This window comes from Saccostrea echinata, unplaced genomic scaffold, assembly GCF_033153115.1.
Source record: "Saccostrea echinata isolate AGI-Se365-2 ecotype Australia unplaced genomic scaffold, CSIRO_AGI_Sech_v1 ptg000006l, whole genome shotgun sequence".
In the NCBI taxonomy this organism is placed as follows: Eukaryota; Metazoa; Mollusca; class Bivalvia; order Ostreida; family Ostreidae; genus Saccostrea; species Saccostrea echinata.
Genome location: NW_026889755.1, coordinates 1,097,210 through 1,122,065, shown reverse-complemented (window position 1 = coordinate 1,122,065; position 24,856 = coordinate 1,097,210). Strand labels below are relative to the sequence as shown.

The following is a 24,856-nucleotide window of genomic DNA, read 5'->3' as shown; positions in this document are numbered from 1 at the left end:
ATAGAAATCACTAATGACTATTCAGAGTAAAATACATGTATAGAAAATTTGTCGATACAATGAACAAATTTTAAATGAAAGCACCCAATTTACGTTTTAGTTCTGAATTAATTTTGTTTTAACTTCAACATTTTCAACGTTTGACCATGTGCTCGACAGTGTTAACCCTACATCACCTGGCTTCTGCACTTCCCAGTGTCTGTTTTACACAGATTTGTACACGACATCGTTTAAACTTACGTTAATTAAGCCGTGTCAAAGCAAACATATATAAATACTTACAAACTGGATGCAGATGTGCAAGGTATCGGTCTCATTACGCTTGTGTCAGAAGAAAAATGAAGCGGATATTACGACAAGTAGTCCTGATGCTGTCTACCCATGATGCTTTGCCAGATTCATGGTATTGGGCCAACTTAGGGCCGATGCCAATCCCCCATTAAATATTCTGTCCCACTACAACAGTTTTATATATTATGCCCACAGTCAGGTCAGGTGCCTAGGACGTATAGACATCTGTCGACCAGTCATATCAGCCATGAGCCCTATGTACTGATCAGGAAGAATATTCAGTTGTCATATTAATACATGTATAAAATCAAAAGTCTAATACCAGGTAACTGATGTGAAACATGTCAGCTAAAATGCGAACCAATGATAGGTTTTAATGATAACCTTTATAACGACCATAGAATTTACGAAGTGCTGACTTCATACAAGAATAGAGATTAGTTGATTTTATGTTGTTTTACGTCCCTTTCGAGAAATTTTTACTCATATAGAGACGTCACCGTATGCCGGTAAATGACTTCAAATTGTGACCTTTACTCGGCAATCAGTGTTATTCAGCAATGAGGGATCTTTATTGTGCCAACACTTGGCCTGGCTTTTTAAGGTCTCATCAGAGAGACCCGCAACTTTCACTTCAAAGTGCCGAACGCTTGGCGAAGGAACAGTTGCTACCTATATTCTATAGACTTACATTGTAGGTTAGTAGCTGCCAGGTTTTGAAAAAAAAGGTTATAGATGGTTTCCTTCAAAGCGATTAAGCAAGATCGCCATTGGCCGCCATAATTAATGTAGGGTCCCTTCATTATTCCATCTGGTTCAACTTGGTAATCTAAGGTACAGTATCTTGTTTTTCTTAGGAATATACTTTTTGAAGCCTCTTTTCATTAATAATTTTAATATTGTTTTAATATTATTTTTAAGCTGACCTTCATCTTTTATAGTCAGTAAAACACCCACATATGAAACAAATGAGAAAGACTCTGTGTAAAAAATTTGTTTTACTTTTTAGTAGAAGAGAATAACACAATGAATCACAATTTGAATTGTTGGACTGAAACACATTCTTTCATCCAATCCGTATTTTTTTTCCTTTTTATTAGGAAGAGACAAACGGTGTCATTTATGAAAATGAAAAGCTGAAGTAATATTATTCTAACTTTTGGTGATACATGGTATATGATACATATACTTGAGGACAGTTGAACATAAGTCATAATTTGTATACATAGAATAGGTAAAAGTGTTCGAGAATTATTTTGTTTGAATTTTCACATTTTATTGATTTGAACTATTAAGACATTGTTATTCATATTTGCTGTCAAAATGTTTGATCTGCAATAAAATTCTTTCTTACTATCGAAATAGATTTACATGTATTTATGCCTAACCTGTATAACAGATACTGTGACGATCGGGCTCGGGATTCAATTATAGACGGGCTTTATCATTAGGGGTATGATGGAATCCGAGGTTAGTCCGGGTGTCGCTGGTGTATATATAAGAGCGCATCCGAGGTAGAATTGTCATTCTGTGTTTGGCTGTCGAAGGAGAAGGTTGCTAACAGGTACGGTGGTTAGAGTTAATAAAAAGAATTATAGTGTTAAATACAACTGCCCAGTGTTGTATTTTGTTTTCTAGCTTGTTACGGAAAATACAGTGGCATTTAACTGTATATACGAGCGGTGGATATATATCTAGTACCTGGCTGCAGCCTGTATAAGATCAAAAGGACACAGCCTACAGAACACATCCCAGAGACACGTCCCACGGACAGATATACAGGACAGAGCCCTGTCCTTAAGAAATTACCTGTTATTAGTTTTTATATTAAAGGGATAGATAACCCTAGATATATGTATATGTATATATTGACTCGTTCTTATATTAGCTTTTGTACATAATTCTTGTAATTTTGATCATTTTTATACATCCTCCCAGACTGGTCCAAATCTTCGGACCCAAAACACGTTACAAAAATTGGCGGCAGCGTCGGGATTTGGATCGGTCGTTGTTTTAAGTTAATTTCATTGATAGCATTTTATTACATTCATAAGAATGACAGATTTACAAGCTGATGTTGATTTTTTGGAAAGGGAAATAATTCGTTTAAATAGAGAGATACATGACTCTGTCATGGGTAGGAATTCCCCTGGTACACGGACTCCAGGCGTCCTGAGACACAGACCAGGCATGAGTACCAGTACTCCGCATGAGAGACGGAGAGATAGTGTTAGTGGATATGTCAGTGATGATGTTTGCGCACGTACTGATGATGATGAAAGTTCTGTACCTAATGTTCGAGCTCCCATGCGTGCTCCCAAGCCAAGGAAGGATACAAACCCAGGACAAGCCCGATCCAGAAATTTTATAAAGCCAGCTACATATGATGGGTCAGGTTTGTGGAACGATTATCTGTCGCATTTCGAATCAGTCTGTCTTTTAAATGAGTGGACAGAGACTGAGAAGGGATTGTACTTGGCTGCATCCCTTAGAGGCCAAGCACAAGGAGTATTAGGAAATCAGCCTAGAGAGGGACGACAGAACTACGGTAAACTAGTCAAAGCCCTACAGGATAGGTTTGCGCCTTTAAACCAGACAGAGCTATACAGAGCACAGCTCAGAGACAGAAGACAAAAGGCATCTGAAAGTTTGCCGGAGATGGGTCAAGACATAAGAAGACTCATAAATTTAGCCTACCCAACTGCTCCTGATGACGTCCGGGAAATACTCGCGACAGAACAATTCTTAGATGGGTTGCACAACTCAGAAATGCGTCTCAAGATTAAGCAGGCGAGACCTATGAACTTAAATGATGCAATACAGAGAGCTGTTGAACTAGAAGCATACAACAGAGCAGAGAGCCGTCGTATAGATGCAGTCAGGGTGATGAGTGAGAATACAGAGGACTCGTCTAAGGCCTCGAAACTCGATCATTTCATAGAAACAGTTGAAAAGAACATGCGTTCCTTACAGCGTGATATGAGAAGGAATTGGTAGAGAGGAAGTGTGTAGAAGTAGGTGTCCAGACACTTTCTACCATGCCTGACCCAGTAATAAGGCAGACCAAACTTGTAGATCAGGGTACTCAGACAGAGGGATATCATCGACGGGTGAAAGAGGTGACTGTAACTAAGTACAATGAGAACGGACAGAGAATCAAGCGTATTAGAGAAAGTGAAGAACTTTTTGATATGTAAATGGTGAATAGTCATCAGAGAACATTTGTAGACATTCTGTATAATTTCATGTTTGCTAGATAATGATACATAATCACCAGGAAGGTGATAAATACTCATCACTCATCATACATCTCATGTTTGATCATTCATCTGTTATATTGAAAAAAAAAAAAAAAAAGAGAAAAAAAAATTGTTTATGTTATTATTTTGTCATGTGGGGACACATGATACATTGAGGCGTGGGTAATGTGACGATCGGGCTCGGGATTCAATTATAGACGGGCTTTATCATTAGGGGTATGATGGAATCCGAGGTTAGTCCGGGTGTCGCTGGTGTATATATAAGAGCGCATCCGAGGTAGAATTGTCATTCTGTGTTTGGCTGTCGAAGGAGAAGGTTGCTAACAGGTACGGTGGTTAGAGTTAATAAAAAGAATTATAGTGTTAAATACAACTGCCCAGTGTTGTATTTTGTTTTCTAGCTTGTTACGGAAAATACAGTGGCATTTAACTGTATATACGAGCGGTGGATATATATCTAGTACCTGGCTGCAGCCTGTATAAGATCAAAAGGACACAGCCGTCTTGGGACACAGCCTACAGAACACATCCCAGAGACACGTCCCACGGACAGATATACAGGACAGAGCCCTGTCCTTAAGAAATTACCTGTTATTAGTTTTTATATTAAAGGGATAGATAACCCTAGATATATGTATATGTATATATTGACTCGTTCTTATATTAGCTTTTGTACATAATTCTTGTAATTTTGATCATTTTTATACATCCTCCCAGACTGGTCCAAATCATCGGACCCAAAACACGTTACAATACCTTGAGAAAAAAAAAGACTTGTAATGTACACAAATTAACTGTAAATGTGTCATTAAAACTTTAATCCCTTTTTACGAATTAGTATATAATATCTTTTATCATCAGACTTGCCAGTTGACTGATAATCAAGGATGTCGTCCGTTTGGATTGTTTGAATATCGGTTGTTGTGTTATAAGTTTGCAATTTGTTGCCTGAAATAATATAACAACCCAATGTATATGTAAATTCAATCAAAATCATTTCATTTAATGTGATTTAATTAAATTTCAATGAGTTTTGACTCATAGATGTATAACCTTTAACGATAAAAAGGTATTTGTGGCTCTCATTCAGAAATTTAATATAAAATAAACACATTCTTCGGGTAAGTTACAAATAATGGAAGAGCCCTTACAAAACATGTAGCTACATACAGTTCAATTTTATCGTGATTTTTTTTAATGCTTAATGACGTTGCACTTCCACGTTTGTTACGTCAAAATAAGAACTTTTCGACCTCTCTGTCCCTGTTTTAGTGCTTTGAATGCCGTAGCTTCTCACACACCTTATAAGCAAAATACTTTATTTTGAATGAAAAGTCGTTTTATGTCGTTTCTAAACATCTAAATTTACGGTACACTTTGATACTAGCCTGATTTTTGATTTTCTTGATTTAAAAAATGCCCAACAGAATTTTATTTTTCAAGCAAAGATTTGAAAAACTAATGAAAAGAGCACATGGATTTCAGACTGTGGGAAGTAGGGGCCTCACTATAACAACTACCGAATTCTATCTTGTTTTTAAAATGCACATTTATATATTATAAAATTAGCTCAAGTGTAACATTTCTTACCAACAGTAGTTTTTAGAATAGAGTTATTTAAAGGATATTTTCTTTCTTATGAGAAGAGCCTTGAAAATAATTCATTTTACGAGAAAATAAGATTTTACAGGTACATGTACACCTACGGACAATTTACAATTATGGACTGTTTAGAAGAGATACATCACCAATTATCAGGTCTGAATAAGGTTGTTAATTATTAAGATGGAGTAGAAAATGACCTCTTTTGTTCTCCTACCCACTGCTCCGATTCCACATTTTCAAAACATGTCAGCAGATAACTTTGACGTCAACGTTAGAATTCATTGTTTACCGATCCCGCATATAAGATATATAATAATAAATATGAGTTATCTCGCTTACGACAGTTAACTTATTTTCATCTAATGGGAGTTAACACAGTTGTCACCCTGCAGGTTTGCTTGTGCCATTTCATTGTCATCTGAAGTGAGACAACACAGCTGTCAGCCTGCGCATGAAGGAGACTGCACGAATTTTCTCCCCACATATGACATGCTTTAAACCAATCAGAATGACTCTATAATTCTGAAGGATAATTATAGACTTTGTAATATTAATTTAATTAAATGAAAAAAAAAAAGAATTATACTAAGTCTGAGAAGTAGTATATACAGTTCAAACAGAAGCAATATTTTAACACTTTTCCATTATGAAACAGAATGATAATAATATTCGTGATAACTGTTCACTGCCGCTCAAAAAATATCATTTTAACATTGAAGAAAAATGTTATCTAGCACAACAGCTTCGAGTAGTAATGACACGGACATAAATATCATAAAAATATAGATTAGACAATATTTTCCCACGGTCTCTCTAATTGTTTACCAAAAAACTGCAAATACAGTTATAAATTGTATGCAAAGTTACTCCCTTATTGATATTAGATGTTTCTGAGTATTACATAGGCAAAAATTTCAACGACCCGCCACTGTTTCTTGATTCGAAGAAAAGCTTTTGACTCTTTACCGTATAATTTTATATTAAAATTCAATTTAAAAGACAGATTGATAAATATGTAAATTGAATAATGATATATGAAACATTTTTAATAAAATAAATCATGAAAATAGCATGAAAAAGAAATATTGATAAAACAAGGGTGCCCTGTGTCTGATTGTTAAAATATAGTAAAAGAACCAAATTCGTTACGAAAGAATTTTATATACAACACATTTCTTCATTAAGGGACATGCAGTTGGTTCAAAATCAAACTTAGAATGAAACAGAGTGCCTTTTAACATGTTCTTCGATAAACACATTTGAAAATGACTTTTTTTATTGAGGGCATCAAAATTATCGGAAGTTTTAAATCCCTATAGAAGTCTATATTGACCAAGATAGAATTGAATGTAATTGAAACAGTGAACGAGAAAGTTAGAAAAATTACCTAAACCAAAAAAAATTACAGCTTGAAGAAACTGATGTCTAACATCAATCTTTATTCTTTTACTAGTACTCGATTTGGATTTTTTTTAAAAGATTGTCCTATCTTATAAACTACCAGTCAAATAACTGGTTCGATAGAGAAGTCTAAATTCCCTCTAGTTCCATATTAAGGTAAGTTCCCTTATCCCTGGAGATACGTAATTTTTGATAGGTATTTGGATCATCTCTAGGTGATGGAATAATAAGACAGTTCTCTTTATCTTTGAAGACCTTTAATTCTTGGTAGGCATGTAATTCATCTTTCATTGATTCAAAAGTCTCTGTGCTGGTAACGTATGATTGTGATTTTTAAACATGTTAGAATATGAATCTGTATCTGTTTACATTTAGACATTCCAAATTTAAATACCCGATAGAATGGTACACTTATTATATATGTACAAGAAGATTTGAATACCATGCAGTTTAAGAAATAACTGATTTTTAAATAATGATTAAGAGTACACAAAAAGTAAAAATCAGACATTTTGGTTTTTATGATTGTAATAAGTTTATTTTTTAAGATGCATTTCACAGAGTAATGATTTGTTAATAAGCAAGTCATCAGGATAAATTTACAAAGAACCTTGTATCATACAGTGTGAATTCATATTGAACCAGCATCCAGATCAGTAATATTAGCTTTCATTTATTGATCATAAAATTCAAATTTAATAAAGGCAGATTTTGCAATACATAATGCATCTTATTCATAATAAAATAAAGACAAATGAATACCATTTAAAAAAAAAACAGTCATGTATAATGCAAGAGTCAATGTGTTCTTTATTGCAAAGCAGTTAATTGAGAAGTGTCTGTCAAAAAAGTTAAAATATGCTGAAAAACTATTACAAAAGTTTTCATAAATTTATGAATTAATTATAAATAAAACAATAAATTATGTCCTGGTCAAGAAATGTTATTATATTTTTAAAAATAATAAAATAGTAAAGTAATGTTTTATTACAAATTTAACATCTGATTTGATCTTCAATTTTTTGACCCATCGAAATTCATTATGATTTCACAATTTTGCATTCAAAACATCGTCAATCAACGTATCCATTCCGTTCCTGTGATTTAAACAAGAACTAGATTTTGTTGATGAAAATTTAGCTTAGTATTCTAGCAGTTCGCATAAACGCTGTCATTCTGGATGTATTCTGCAACAGTATCATAACAAAGCTGGTATTCGTCCTGAAAGTAAAATATAAAATAAAAAATAATAAAGATTGAAGTGTTTAGTTTGTTTTATATCATCACAAAATTGCAAATTATGATTGTAGCTACATGGATATCTTTATTTTAAAAAAAAATACATTGTCTCAGGAATTGTAACAATCATCACTGAACTGGTAATCTATATTTGGGAAAAAAAGATCTAACATCTAACATACAAATTTGTAATCTCCTTGAATAAGTATTACTTTGCTGAAAGCATTCATAATTCAAAAGGATAGAAATACATATGCACATACCAAAGCTGATACAAACTCCGGTCTACGGATCTGTAGTTGCCGTGTGATGGTGAAGATGTCCACTTCCTGGTCCATTGAGAGTTGTTCTAGAGCGTTATAGACAACAGCAAATGCTCCACAACGTGTGGCTCCATCACTTTCAAGATAAACCATTATATGATTTAAGGATAAGAACAATTTATTTTTGCTGAATACCCTTAAATTTAAAGAAATTATGGTAAATATGGAATGATTTTGTACATATACGTGTACATGTGAACCTACATAATCTACAAAGAGTCTTAATTATAAGTTTGAGTTCAAAAAGCAGCTCGCTGCTGAAAAGCTTGAGTACATACTACAATATTGCATTACCTGGACAAAATTAGAATTTTTCCTTCGTGGTTGACCTTTTCAGATTTTGCTTCTTTAACAACATCCAGCAAAGCTCTTTTGTTCATTGTCTTTTTACCTTCTTTCCATGTTTTGCATTCTAGTACAACTACCTTTGTGTCACTTATTCCCTGCAATTAGGAAATTGATGAATTAGATAAATGAATACATTACGATAAATAACAATATCACAAAATTTTGTTCATAGTTTGAAAAATGAATAAGAGGCACAGAAACATTATTGCTTTAGCTAAGGCACTGTTTTCTTCAAAGGAACATGTACATATTAAATGGAAATCCTTTCTTGTTCAACTAAATTACATCGAAGCTTTCCGTACAGTTTCATTTTTATTATATGATGGCTTTGTATATAAATTGTCAAAATACAACCTACCATGTGCTGTAGCACGATGTTTCTTGTTGAAAAAATTGTTGAATTTGTTGACGCAGCTAGCTTAATGGAAAAGTTTCCAACAGTCTTATGATCAGTTTTTGATGGAACCCATATAGAAGACTGGGAGAAATTCGAAAAATAATCATTTTATTAACTAATCATATATAACCAGTATTTGATATTTTCCTATCTATAATATTTCAAGAATAATGAAGGAGAGCAGTGCTACTCTTTTCTTGAATAATAACATATCTTACGGATTTCAAATCCTTCAACGGACACAGAAAAACGGCCACATTGACGTCAAAATCCTTGATGAGTCTGAGAAAGTCTTCTGTGTAGACAGGAAGTGGGTACTGAGCGCTGATCAGGTTGTCATTTTCTGTAAAGGACTGGAAGACAAATAGAACTTTTTAAAAATATCTTTTTCCTTTAAATCCTAAATGTAAATATTGTAATCCAATAATGACTAATGTTAAAATGTACTAATGTTTACGCTAGTTATAGCATTATAATTTACTTTTACTTAACGTTTCATGTCGTTTATAAACATCGCATATATCCAAGGATATCATGGAAACGAACATTTTGAGATATGTATTTGTGTATATACAGTTCTTTTATTGTGCATTACAGTGTTTTGATCAATCTCGCCGACGTTTAAAAGTTATATTTTATCAATATTATTAAAGTGTTTGTTTTCTTTCAGTAAAAAGCGTTTCATACAGGGTGTCCAAGAATATATGATACCATTTCAAGATTCTGTAAAACCTAATGTAATGAATATTGAACTACAACAAATGCATTGTAAATATTGCATATACTGTCCAATTTAATTTACATAATTTGACAGTCATTAAAAAGAAAACAACAAAATGAGTTCACTTTGAAAATTGCTATGGTTTTTAAATGATGACCTCTAAATGACGTTCTATCTATGTAATGATAATGTCAAGTCATTTCATAAAATTCTTTAAATTGAGACAACAGTGCCTGTCTCGGTAGTAACTTCTGGATTTTCATCAGAGGTAAACCTTTTATATATGTTAAGGATTCTGGTTTGGGTTTAGCAGCAGTAACCTAAGACTAGAATTGATAAGTAAAGTTTCAAAATGAGGGTGGCCAGCTCTTTTGATAATCCATTTTGATTGAAATTGAAGTTTTTTGCAAAAGTTTGATGTAATTTGTTAGGACCTGTAAGAATTATTTTTGGAATATTTTGTTGGTAAAAAATTGTATTTAATTAAATATTTTTAGAGACATATATCAAAGAAATTAGCCAAGTGATGTGTTTGTGGCAGGTATTTCAAATGGTATCATATATCTTGGGGCACCCTGTATGATTTGGAAATTAAATCAGACCTGAAGTATAACGGCGTTGTAGTAGGTGTTTCTTCCCTTTGAATAAGACAAATGACACAGATATTCGTCAACTGGGGAAAAAGTGTGAAGAGAGATTTACATTAATTTGTTGTAATTTAAATTATATTTTTTTTAAATATATTTTTCTTGGTAAATTTACTTAATTAAAATCATTAAATGCATGTGTTTCAATGTTTTTCAAAACTGAATTTGATAGAAATCAGGTTAAAAATAATTTGAAATCTACGTGGCAAAACGCTGTATGTATAGTTGGCTGATTTATTCATGCGTCCAGTTTCATAATCCTTTTCTTCGTATTTCTTCCGGAGAGACAGTAACTCCTATAAAAGATCGTGATACATCATTAACGAGCATTAGGTCGAGAAAGAAAAAACATTTTTGTGGCAATGATTATGATAAAAATTTTGTTTTAATTAACTTGATTTACTTTATCAGTGATTGTAATGGTTTCCTCAGTTTTTAACAGTTTAGCAGATTATGATCAACCCTTTTTTTTAAACTGCAAAACAGCTGAGTAGAGGAACAAAAAGAAAGTAATTCTTAGTCTGACTTTTTTTAATTTTAAAATTATTTTTTTTTAATGTATTAATGTGTGTATGTGTTTTCCTACATTTATTTAAATATCGACGCTTTAAAGAGTTTTCTTTCAAAATACAATACATTGAACAATTTGGGAAAAAAAAGAGAGGACCCTAAAAAAAAAATAATAATAATAATGATAAAAATAACAATTAAAAAAACCAAGACAGTCCTTAAAAATGCTTGTTATTACTTATTTTTTTATTCAAATGAAGCTTTTTTGAAAAATAAATTAAAGAATGTGTTTTTTGTTTGAAAGGGTCGTGTAAATAACCTGGAGCTCTGACGACAAAGAAGATTTTGCCGCTGCTTCTCCACAATTGGTATAACAAGACTGTTCTTGTAGTTGTCGTAAAAATGACTCTGTAGTCAGACATCTGGATTTTCCATTGAACGATTCACAAAGGGCGAGGTAGACTGCTTTATATTGATCCTGAAAATTAACAAAATCAGGAATTAAGTGAAAATACGGAGATCTTAATATTTCACAAAGAGAAAATTGCGTATTTTACATTTACTCTTTCTTCATTCAAAATGCACGTATTGTGGCTGGCTATTTATCAGAATTTAGAAAATATAATTAATTATAGCCTACTTAGAAATTTTTCAAAAATGAGGAAAGTAATTAGCAAGGTATTCTTCTCATTGGTTGTTTTTGTATTCCTACAGCGCATTTGAATAATTTGTAACCATTTTATTTCTGATAAATACTTACATACACTCATTTATAAGAGAATTGTGTACCTCTACATTGTAAATTAGTTGTGAGAAAGATGTCTTAGAATATAATTACATTATATAAAGTGCAAATAAAAACAAAAGGTTAGGAAAAAAAGTAGCAAAAATTACAAGGTACTTGTAAACGAGGACTTCAATTTGTCAAACCATTGCGGAAAGAATTCCTGTTAAATAATCAGAAAGAGTTAGCCTTCAATGCAGTACATTTTTCACACATATTTATTTCCTTTTCTCATCTTCTTTACAATTCATTTGATAGATATACAAGTTTGTACATTGACATTATAAGGAAGGTGTGTCAACAGTTTTTTGTTGTATTTGAGTGTTTCTTCCCATGGATATCATTTGCTATAAATTGTCCTTAAAGAAAATTTCAAATTCATACAATTAAGAAAATCACATCGCTTTGTTTGACGAGTTAAAGGATTGGACAATTAAAGAATGTCTTTATGTTTGTTTTCTTTAATTAAGGAAGAGTTTAAAAGGAAATTTACACTCGAGGAAATTATTTTAAGTGGAGCAGCTACGTGACTTGATAAACATCTCCATGCAGATAATTCAATACAGGAAATATTATGTCAATAAAGTAACCCTCTTTCTGTATTTGCTATCTGAAGTTAAATGCTTTTTGAGTACAATAAACGCAGAAGGTTTTGTACCTTGATATATCATTCTATATAGTGTTTCTTCCAATTCTATAGAGTAAAATTTACAACACATTGCAATAAGTGAATAATAAAGCTATTTTGTTCAAAAACAAAGCTAAAGGGCGTTTTAAATCAGCTTTAGAAATAGATTATAGATAAAGTAAATACTTAAAATGTATACATTTCAAAAACATCCTCTGAACTGTACAGCCAATATCTACATTTTTGTAATGGGGATTCCTAGAGATTATTTTAAATTTGTTTTGTTGGGTGTTCAAAAGATCTTTATATTCGAAAATATGATTAAAACGTGTGAATTTAAAAAAAAAAAATAGACAGGGATCCATTTAAAAGGTTCAAGCTAAAGAAGGGAAAAGGATTATTGAAAATAAGAACAATGGGAACTGATATCTTGTATCAATGAAATAAGAGATGTTCGTTTCTATCACATTATAAATTTCTTCAAGAATTTCTTTTCTGTACTGTCTTCTGACTTGTACAGCGTGTAGGGAAATGTAGAGCAAAATGTCTGAAAAGTATTGATTTTACATCAAATGATGAGAAATGTATGCATACCGCTAGAACTGACTACAAACGCTGGATTTATGGATGGATATCGTCTACAATGCCTGTTGAATAAATAAAAATTAAAGAAAGGCCAGAAATAAGTAGTTCTTCTAAACACACTCACATCGCCTTGTATCATGTTCATTCTGTCTTTTCTCATTGTCCTGACGTACATTGGTACATTAACTTTACCATTTCTCGCCCCTTCTCGGTAGAGGGCGTCTAATGCAATGTACGTTCCGGTTCTGCCAATTCCTGCGCTGTAAATATTACAAGCGAAACAAAACTGACATGAAGTTCATAAAATATATATGCTTTTTTATTAAAATACTTTCATTTTTAAAATGGAAGTTATCTCGTGAATTTGGTCCGTGAAGCGGGTAATTGTCGCTGTCGATCTCATTTGTAAAGCTAGTCAAAATCATTTAAAACTGGCTGATGGTATTATTTGTTTTCAATACGAAGAAGTTGATTTTATTCATTTATAGTTTCACCACGAAAAAAGTTAATGTTTATCGAAAATCGACTGTTATTTATGCACTAAAATATCTGTTTATTCAGTTCTTTCACACTGAAATCATTGACATATAGGAATACAAATCATACTACAGAATCCAGTTATACGTATACATTGAGCAGCAGACACTGGATGAACATACACCATTCAGTCAATTGAATGGCCACTGGATGGTCTGGAAAGGTAACTGAATGACAATTCTCTGCCATTCAGTAACTTTTCAGTAGACTTTCAGTGATCTTTTAGTTAACTGAAAGGCAGAATTTTATCCTGTGAGATTGTGTCTAATTGACTCATCTGAAAACCTCTTTCTCTGATCTGTATATAATTTATTCGGGTTTAACCTTTCATACAAATACATTGTAACAGAGGATGACTGCACGTACGGACATACTAAATTTGTAACAAAATAGAATTTCAAAACGAAAATTTTTGTTTTAATTCCAGGAATGGTCAACATTTTAAAGGCATCTTTACGTATTTACATTAATAAAATTCTTGTAAGCATGAAGTTTGAATCTGGTTTAGATGGCGGGGTTATCCTTATTTCTATAATTTTAATACATAACTACATGTATAAACTTGTGTGAAAAAGAACAAACAAGCATGCGGTCATGGTTGAAAAGAGAGAAAAATCTGTTTTTCTTATGTTTTCTGTTTCTTTATTGTACACAAGTATTGCTTCCTATTGGATATAAAAAAATCACCACGTGATTTCTTGCCTCACTACCGATTACTTATTTCCGGCAAGTGACGTATAACGTGTTCTTTGATTACTTTAACATTGAACATACATGTGCAAAGCAGCAGGGGATTTAAAATGACCAAATATTTTATCAAAGCCTATATTATTTTAACATCCAAATTCTCTTTGAAACTGACCAGATTCTTTAGCAAAAAATATTCAGAAATGAAATTAGGAAAGATATTTAAGAAACAAAGGCAACTGAAAAAGAACCCTAAGTATTCTAGGTACACTGCGTTCAAGAAATTAAAGAAAAAAATACTAGTAGGGATATCGGTCTTTTTAAATCAAAATGTTCAAAATTTGTTTATTTCTTGCTAAATGATTTACAAGAACGTTAAATGCTTAATGTGTATTAAGATTTCGTTGGAAAAATTCTAAAGAACTCTGATTGTTAGAATTATGAATACTGAATGATCTCATAATGAGAGAGAGAGAGAGAGAGAGAGGTAATTTTAATACAACCTGCAGTGGACCACTGTGTATTTTCCAGGGTATTGTGCTGATACTCGCATCACGTGACGATGGAACACAACAAGACTAAGTGGATCAGGGACTCCATGGTCTGGCCATCGTGTGTAGTGAAACATCACTATATCCCTAGATGTTTTTTCCTGTAATTCCATAATGCAAACCATACATAAGGTGTTATTAAAAGATGCAATAACGAATATGAGTAATGTTAGATATAAGGTTTATTTCATATTAGTAACAATAAATGTAAAAACGCCTTCTTTCCTTAGAAAATGATAACTATAGAAATCAAAAAAATGTTGTAAGTTAATTTGATTTATAAAAATTAATATTGTTTCCAACGTTGGAATATTTCTCTTACTTATGCGGTAACGTAAAAAAAAAAAAAAATTGTACCTGATGATTGCTCCATCTACTTGTATATAACTGTAAGCATATTACATTTGGCTATGTATTGTATTTAGCGCCTTTGACGTAAAAATAAATAAATCAGGTACATCGCTAAATGTCTTGTATGGATACATTTATATCTAGTACATTCAGAAAGGGCTAAAAAAATCTACGCTAACTTGTAAAATCAATTTCGCTTAATATCATGTACTCTGAATACGATATATTAAATTTACAGTATTGGATTATACGTCATAGATGCATTTATTTTAATTTTTGTTACAATGCAGACGAAGACTTTTTGGAATATGATAGAAATTGTAGGCTTAAAGCTTAGATTGTTCATTATTTCCTTTTAATTACTTTCACATTTAGAAAGCCGGACACAAAGCAGATCAAATGAATATATTGTTGGCTGTTTATGACCTCGAGTCGTTTCAAAGTGGAACAGATCACCAGCCGATTTCTTACTGCAGAGCGCAAACAGACTGTTTCAAGTGTATATTATATTAATATGATATATCAGTCCTCACTTAAGGAAAAGAATATGTCAAAGATTTTTTTGTTACAAAAATTATGCTTGAATGACAAGTCCTACATGTATGTGTAGAGTTTTGTAAGGTATGCATATTAAGCAGATGTCATATTGATAGATATTATCTTTAATAAACACAATGTTTAGTTTTATGAACTTTATGACAAGGAGTTGTGGATAACCCCACAGTTTTATAATTTAACAAAATACCGCAACATAATTTTCTGTTTGTTATGAGAGCAGCAGCAAAATATAGATCAATGAATAAATAAACCCGAAGAAAACAGTAACAAGCTAACTCAGAGAATTTGTGTCCCCCTCTTAAGGAAAAAAAGGAGCATGCGCAGATCGGGGGGTGGGTGGGTTCTATTTGCAGAATTATTAAAAGTACATACTGAAGCAAATAAAAAAATATATATATATATGGGTTGGAACCCTTCCCCTGGATTGCAGAATTATTAAAAGTACATACTGAAGCAAATAAAAAAAAAAATATGAAATATATGGAGATAACGAACAGTATTCAAACTCAGAAATTCATTTAACAATACAAAATAGGAGCAGAGCAGACACGGACCTCCAAAACATCAGAGGTGGGTTCAGGTGTAAAATATATAGAATCGATTGCTTATTCTTTAAAATATGTACAGAAGATTCTTTCTATATAAAATATTCATCACGCTGTAATAATGATTTTATGAGAAAGTTTGTACACGCCAGACGTTATAACTTCTTCATTTCATATGTTGAATACTAGTATTTATTAAGTCAAAAAAAAAAAAAAAAAAATAAATAAATAAATTAAAAAAAATAACAAATCGTCCGGGATTTGAACTTGGGAACTCTCACAAGTTAAGCGAGAATCCTACCCCTAGACCAACGAGGCGCTTCACATTGATTGATTGTATGTTGTTTTACGTCCCATTCGAGAATTTTTCACTCATATAGAGACGTCACCATATACCGGTGAAGGGCTTCAAATTTTGACCTTTGCTCGGCACTCAGGGCCATTGAGCAGTGAGGGATCTTTATCGTGCCAACGCCTGCCGTGACACGGGGCCTCGGTTTTTAAGGTCTCATCCGAAGGACCCGCAACTTTCACTTCAAAGTGCCGAGCGCATGGCGAAGGAACAGTTGCTACCCATTTTTTATCGACTTAGGTCAGTCGCGGCCGAGATTCGAACTCACGACCTCCCGATCACGAAGCGAGTGCTCTACCGACTGAGCTACCGTGAACGGTCGCTTCACATTGAAGCAAATTAAATACAAAGAGCAGGTCACATATACATGTCTACATTTACGTTCGATATTGTCCAAATTTACACAACACATAGGTCTAATTTAGCCTTTACCAAACAGTTCTAAATGTAATAAGAATACGAGGTCCGCCGACAACCTATATTATATGTAATAAACTCTAAAACTTTGAGCGTGATCGATGCCAACAAATTTCCAATTGACTTTTGAAAAAAAGACCAAAATAAAAGAAACGTGTCGGGACTCTTTGAGAGGGGCGAGCGGGGCTATAGGAAGCCATAGGGAGTTATGGTATAACATTTCATTGCAAAAGCTCAAAAGCCTCTTGAGATATCGCCCGGAAACAAAAGTGTGCACGAACATGCAGACAAAATGTATGAATTACGATCTTGACCTTTGATCTTTTGACCTTAAAATCAATAGGGATCTTCCTTAGGCCATAAGGGGATGTGGTATAAAATTTCTTTGCAAAAGCTCATGCAAAGGCGTCCTCTCAATATATCGTGCGGAAACGTGTTGAAACAGACAGAATTTATGACCTTGGCCTTTGACCTCAAAATCAAAAGGGGTATTTTTAGGCCATAGGAAATCATGTAAATTTCATTTCAAACATTCAAAAGCTTGTCTGCATATCGCGTGGAAACGAACGTGTTAGAGATAGAGAGAAAGACGGACGGACAGAGAGACCGAAATTAATATCCTCCACTTTCAGTGAAAGCAGGAAGAAACAAAGACCATATACCATATAACATCAAAGGTCTTCTTTTCTTCATTTTAGGCAAATACTTATTTAATTACTGCGAGTAAGTGTTTTACAATAGAATTCGAGTCTGAAAGTCCACACTTGAATTCCGAACGATTACCAAAGCAATAACCCATAGCTATTTTTTAAAGATATATAATCAGTCTTAGAACGACCATTTTATAGGGTTTTCACATTTCACTGAATAAGACACCAATTCATCATAACTTTCTTAAGTGTTGATTTTACCCCCTGATAACGTCAATTTTACTTTTTCCTATGGAAAGACTTAAGGAGCATTTTATTTGTATGAAAAAGAGGTTATAATGATTTTAAACATGACTGCCGCAATTGTCCCTTTTTTCAAATGTTGTTACAATATATTTCTTGTGCAGATTTTTTATTTGAAAATTAGAGTAAGTAAACGCCTGTGTATAGTCGTGTACTTGTTTTGATTTTCACGTTAAAATCACTAAACATGCATTAATGAAGGACATTTTTAGGAATATTTTGTGCCTTATGTCACTAAAAAAAATGTCTAAATACGTTTCACTGAAATTTCACGAAATTGTTTTTTGAAGGAAAAGGACAAAAATGATATATATTCGTATCTCAAAATATGTGTATACGCATTTTTTTCTTTCTTCACGAAAATAATCTTTAAATTCTTAACACTCAAATTAGGAGGTTTCCTTAACTCCTAGAGATGGACAGAGACAAACTGAAACCATAAAAGAAAATTATTCTCATTTTCTAATGCTTCGTCCTTCTTACACTTATTGGAGCGTTTAACCCTCCATTTTTTGTATTTCTTTGCATACTTTTTTGACCGAATTCTCGTTAAAATTCATTGTCACGCAACAATTAGTGGAGAAATATGGCAATGTATTTGACCACTGTTTGGATGATAACAGTTGAAACTGAGTAACTTTGAGAAGTTGTCTAAGTTAAATTTCTAAATAATTTCAAAAAACTTGTGAAAACACTTATGCTTACATTCCGATACCTGTAGAATATCTTATATAAAAAAAGAAACATTCGGTATTACACGATTTTAAATCATTACATCGTATACACGTTTGTGTCGAGCAGTTTTCGGATAAATTCTAATTTAAAGCATCAGGGAATACACATTTAAAGGAAATTCGAAGTACTTTGATACCTTCCCTTAATCGGAAAGTATAAAAGAGGTGCGCACGCGTGATTCTCACCTCTGATTTACATATGCTTATTCGTTATTGTTGAATTTTCGCATTGCATAAGCTGCAGTCTTCTTCTTAAAGCAGTTTGCATATGCTATATATCAAAAAATGATGGCCGATACATTATTACATTGGGTGTGTTGCAAAACTCAAAATGGATACAATCATAAAGGACATTGGAAAAGAAATAAAAAGGTAGGCTTCAACAACGTACTTGTTTATAGTGGCAAAGAATGAAGACTTTCGACTTTGTTTTTAACTGACCACACTTGTTTTCTTTTACTAAAAAGTTTACAGGACTGAATCATAGATATGTTAGATCTTTTATCCTTGCAAGAATTCAAACTTAAAACATCCAAGATGTTGTTTTCCTTAGATTTCAATTAACGATGAACGTATGATGCAATCAAAATAAATAAAGTTTATTTGATAATTTTTAAAGTTATCATTATGCATCTTCCTTGAATGTTTGAGTCTAAAATATTGTATGGTACTGCATGATAATGGTTATTTTGTTCCATGTCTAAGTAGAGCAGAGTTTGTTCAATCAAAATCTAGAAATTATAATTCTGCCTATGCTTTGCACCCTGGCTCCTTTCAAACCTACAGTTTTGCTGGACGGACGTTTTTCAAAGTTTGTGAGTTATAAATAAAACATGTTAAAAAAAATTACATATTTACTTGTATCCATTGATTGAGTCCGCTGGCTCTGTGATGTATATAAAATTCAGAGTTTCCATTCAGTTAACAACACATGTTCATCTTTTAAATATTATTTCTTTTTGTCAGATTAAAAATCAATTCACAGGGACGTTAATTGCATTTTGGTGTCGGCCTCATTGTACTTCATACTTAGTATTAAATATGATTATATCTGATTCCTAGGTATAGTTTGTATGATCTCACATATACTGTATTTGGAGGGCCTTCCGTGCCTCTGTGTACACTAGGATGGATTTAATTTTCCGTCAATAAATCCATAACAACAAAAATACACAAAACATGAATCATTTAAATAATTATGACTTCAAATTCAATCTTTCTTAATTTGATTGAAAATTCAATAAGCTAGGGAAAAAAAAAAAAAAAAAAAAAAAAAAAAACAGAATAACTTGCCTTCTTTTTCATTGATTTACCATGAATGTATATTTTGGATTATCACAGATTTTGCAAATAACCGATAAAGATAATCTTTTATCAGGACTTTATAAGGGTTGCGTAACATTTACTCACTTTTCATTATTGTTGAAATTGGTTTCCATAATTCTGAGACAGTACTGACAAAATTAAATTAAGACTTCCTTAATGTCGATTTGTCATGTTAACGTTTGTTAAAAATACATTTAAGAAATATTTTGTGACGACGACACTGTTAATTATGGATCGACTTGCTTCTTGTGATATACTTTTGATTTGACTATTTCCATGCTCTGCAGAATCTGACACAACTGCTTCTTATTAAGAAATTTAACTACAGAAGGACATTAATAGCAAACTAACAATTATACTATATGACAAACGAATGACTTTAAGTTTTCTATCGTTAACTTCCGTTTTTTTATATTATAATATACCATTATCCCCTAAAATTGAGGTTTATGTATAACAGTTGATTCAATGCGCAAGAGCATGTTCTATGTACCAACATTTTATCAAACGAGGCAGGCTACTGTCAAACACGTTAATGATAAAAGTATATCTGAAATCTCTTTTAAGGTCGGGATTTTGCAAAATAATATGATATTGTTTCTAATTAAAGTCTGGCCTTAAGTCGAAAGGTGACTTATGTTTTTCATATAAATTGTTTAAGCCATTAGATTCACACTGCGTTTACTACGGATTTCTCAGTTTACACAATCACAACAAAGAACACACGACGGGTATGACAGGTCGACAAGGAGATGGGTTTTTTTTTTTATAGCATCTGATTTGATCCCATTAAATGTTTTCTGTGCTCATTAATTATCGTGCTTCAGTGGAGTTTGACTATGATTATTGCTGCGTTATCTTCATATTTTATATTTCCTCGTCAAAATTCAAATGCGAAAAATTTACAATGGACAATCTTATTTATTCGTATAACCCTTACATACTCGTATATAATAATTTTTTTGGATTTTATGATGACTTTTTTTAAATTTCAGATTTCAAGGATGGTACTATTTGAAAAAAAGACGTCCGAAAAATCCAGTGAAAGAAAAAATAAATAAGACGAATGTATAATAGCGGACTAAATAACACGGTTAAATTCATTTATCATAACTTTGCTAACAGATACTCCAACATGCAGTATTCTTTTCTGATCATAGTTAAGGTAAAGTTTGTCAGTCATATTTATTTGACTTCACTGCATTTTCATTTTGATTTCAAATATTTTTAGTGTAATTTTTATGGGGACTTTTAACAAGGACTTTAATGAATTTACAAAGCATGAGAAAGATTGTACAATTATTTTACCTCGTTGGCCTCATGGACTTTATCAGAATTTCCTTATAAATAATATATAAAACGCCCTTTTATTGTCCCTCTACCACATTGTCAACATATGCAGTTATATATTGACAACTAACCTTAAAATATAACCTTAAAATAAATGGCAATCAAAGGCTTTAAAGGATTATCAGTTCACAATTATTTACATCATTCATATCAAAGCAATATATTTTGATCACACTTATAATAAAAATAAATTTAAAGGATTTTTAAAAGTGATGTTAAAGTATTAAAGAGTTCACCGTCGATAAGGAAAATCTATATAACTTCCTTCTTTACCTAAGTCAATTAAGTCAAACCTACTTTATACTTTTGTTTGTAACCTGTGATGATGTACTCAATATGATACACGTAAATGCGAAAATTTAGAACTGTAACCCTATTGAGGTTATCGCTGGATAATATAAATTTTTGCCTTAACACGGAATAGTGATTTATCACTGTCAGTCTCCATGTAATACTGGTGCAAGAATGTGTCGACTAGTTTATTTTTTTAATGATTACAAAAACTAAGAGTATAAAGTAAACAAAGTAGTCAAACATTGGAACCTGATTTTTACCAAAATAAATTCATTAAAAAACATGAAAGTAATTCCGAGGCCTTACCATACGTTTGTTGATATTGAATCGTCTTATTGTGTAATTAGCGTGACTTTTCTCTTCTAGATTCTTTACTTGAATATCACCAATCAGTTTGTCGTTAATTTCTGGCCAATATTGCGCACACTTAGTCTAGAATAAAAATAAAACAAGAAAAAAATCAAACAGACATATATAAATAAAAAACTAGAGGTACTGTGAGTGAACGAAAAAAAAATAATGCCATATCGCATTCTTTTTTAAAATACCCATTAAAATTTGTAAGTGTGAGCTCAAACTTGTCAAAGGAACCTTTGTTTAAAAAAGGCACATTTTCAGACCATTAGTAATCTTGCAGTGAAATATGGAAATGCAATGTTCCTCAATTCATAGACATGTTATGAACTTTAAACGTCTATACACCAGTGACCTTGAACGTGCTTGGATGACTTTGAGTCAAGATCATCACACAAGTTCCGGTTATAAACAATCGCTGTTCTACGTAGGAGCTACCAATGATTATTTATTACAATGTTAAAGGGGAAGACAATAATTTTATACTTTTCTGCATTGACCTTGAACTTGCCGGAATGACCTTGTGTTAAGGTCCTGACAAACCAAAAAGACATAAATAATATTTGTACAAATTATGGGCTTCCAAGAATTCTCCATAACAAGGTTATACCCAGACACAAATTATTTATTTTTTCTGCCATTGACCTTGAACTTGCTGGAATGCCATTGGATGAAGGTAATGACTCGCCGTCGTATCATATGCAATATCTCTACCAAGTATGACCTTCCAGTAATTCTCCTTTTAAAATTTATGGCCCGGACAAAAGTTTTATACCTTTTTATGCCAGTGACCTTGAACTTGCAGAAATGATCTTGAGTTAATGTAAAGAGACACCTTTGGATCATATGCAATATTTGTACAAAGTATGAACTTCCAGTGATTTTCCACAACAAGGTTATACCAAGACAGGGATTATTTATTTTTTCTGCCATTGACCTTGAACTTGCTGGATTGACCTTGGTGAAGACTTACTATTTGATTATAAGCAATCTCTGTACCAAGTATGAGCTTCCAGTGATTCTTCACTACAAAAACAAAGTTTTTACCCAGACAAGATTTTTTTTTTCTGTCAGTGACGTTGAACTTGCCGGAATGACCTTAAGTCAAGGTCATAAAAACTGTTTGGATATATCCAATAATTGTGCTTACTTTGACCTTCCATTGATTCCCATTACAAAGCTATGACCCGGACAAAAGTTTTATATTCTTTGATGCCAGTGACCTTAATCTTGCCCGTATGACATTGACATATCGTCAAGACTCGCTCTTGGATCCGATGCAATCTTTGTAACAGGAGCTTCCAATGATTATCCAAGCCATTGAGACATATAACGATCTCTGTAATAGGTAATAACTACTAGTATTCTCCATTACAGGATAAAAGATTTAGCCCAGACAAAAGTGTTATACCCTTTCTGTTACTGACCCTGAAGGTGCTGATATGCCCTGGGTCAAGGTCATGACACGTCATCTGATCATAAGTAATTCCTGTACCAAATATTTCTTTACAGTGATTCTCAATTAAAAACTACATGTAGCCCGGAAAAAAACTTTATACCTTTTTACCAGTGACCTTGAACTTGCAAGAATTACCATGGGTCAAGGTCTGACAGGCCGTTGGGAAATAAGCAATTTTGTACAAAGTATGACCTTATAGTGATTCTCCATTCAAATGTTCTGGTCCGGACAAAAGTATTATACCAAAAACGTGAGCTTCCAATGTTTCTCTTTAACAAAGTTATAGACAAGATTACACGGACAGACCGACATGGTGATTCCTACATACCCCACCTAAACTTCGTTTGCGGGAGGTATAATTACTTGCTGAAATATATCTTGGAAATACAAGTTATTTAAGTTACACGTGTGTCTCTTATTAACATAAACACAAATGTCCTTCCTTAAAACGACAGTGAGGTCTTAGCTTAAATGTAATTTTAGAAGTAATTCATCAAACGTAACTTGAAAAATAAGCAAAAGTTTGATGTATTTGACATTTTTATGAAGAATGGTTTCATTATGTATTTCAGAGATTAACAGTAATTTGTAACAAACCTTTTCTCCTTCTTTTAAGTTTGTCAAACAGACTATGACTGACACATTCTCCTGCCAAATCATTTTCCAGAAATCAGAAATTGTCTTTGGTTTGGGACCTTAAAACAGATTGACAATTCACCTGTAACTCATAAATATTAGAGTTCCTAGTGTATATTAATATACGTGTATCTACAAATAAGCTAATAATAGCTTACTTAACTTTAAAAAAAGGATTTTGTTTTAAGGCGCCACAGACATTTCTTTCGCTTTTTATTTTCTTATCAAAAAGAATTTTGAAATCACAAAATTTTACTTAAATCAATAGTATCAAAACGTACAACTTTTCAACACTTTATACAACCATTAGCCATGATAAATTAAAGTCCAGGCTTTTTGACATCATAGACAGCTGCTTTTTCAATAAAAATGAAACGCGTAAATATACTTACCTTGTCATTGGTCATTTACAGAACTATTTTGTTAAAAAGTACTCTGATTGTACACACGAGTACATTGAAGTTGATAGTAAAAAGATTCTTCAGTTTCTTTAATATTTTCATTACTTCTGTCAGTGATTCTTTACTACCATCTAACAGAATTGAAGTATCATCTGCTAGTTGTGATATTTTCTTTTCCATGTTCTTTACAGTTATTCCCTTGATTTTTTTTTTATTTTTTCTTATCAGAATTGCTAAAATTTCTGCACACAAGATAAAGATATAGGGTGATAGAGGATCCCCTTGTCTACAGCCTCTCTGAATGTTAAAACTTTGTGAAAAGTTACCACTCTGATTAATCGTGGAACTTATATTAGTATAAAACAATTCCACCCATTTTTGTACTGAGGGACCAAAGTTAAAAAACTTCAGGGAGTTCTGAATGAATTTTCATGGAATGGTATCAAAAGCTTTCTCAAAGTCAATCAATAGCAACAAGCCTGGTATATTTTCCTCTTCTGTATACTGCATAATATCATAAATCAAACGTGTATTTTCTCCTATGTACCTATTGGAAATAAAGCCAGTTTGATCGCTATTTATTAATTTGTCAAGCATAATTTTTATCCTATT

At 32.4% G+C, this 24,856-nt stretch overlaps 1 protein-coding gene across 1 annotated transcript in view; it reads right to left on the bottom strand.

Annotated features, from left to right (window-relative positions):
• Window positions 1-7,706: 7,706 nt before the first annotated feature.
• Window positions 7,707-24,856, bottom strand: part of LOC133180134 (receptor-type tyrosine-protein phosphatase epsilon-like) — a 45,719-nt gene continuing 28,569 nt past the window's right edge. The window contains exons 14-25 of the mRNA XM_061314709.1: window positions 23,805-23,902; window positions 21,701-21,826; window positions 14,467-14,615; window positions 12,864-12,999; window positions 11,062-11,220; window positions 10,435-10,528; window positions 10,188-10,258; window positions 9,083-9,217; window positions 8,826-8,945; window positions 8,414-8,562; window positions 8,060-8,195; window positions 7,707-7,778 (exon numbers count right to left, since the gene is read on the bottom strand). Coding sequence (XP_061170693.1) covers window positions 7,707-7,778; window positions 8,060-8,195; window positions 8,414-8,562; window positions 8,826-8,945; window positions 9,083-9,217; window positions 10,188-10,258; window positions 10,435-10,528; window positions 11,062-11,220; window positions 12,864-12,999; window positions 14,467-14,615; window positions 21,701-21,826; window positions 23,805-23,902 — 1,445 coding nt within the window. The remainder of the gene's footprint in view (window positions 7,779-8,059; window positions 8,196-8,413; window positions 8,563-8,825; window positions 8,946-9,082; window positions 9,218-10,187; window positions 10,259-10,434; window positions 10,529-11,061; window positions 11,221-12,863; window positions 13,000-14,466; window positions 14,616-21,700; window positions 21,827-23,804; window positions 23,903-24,856) is intronic.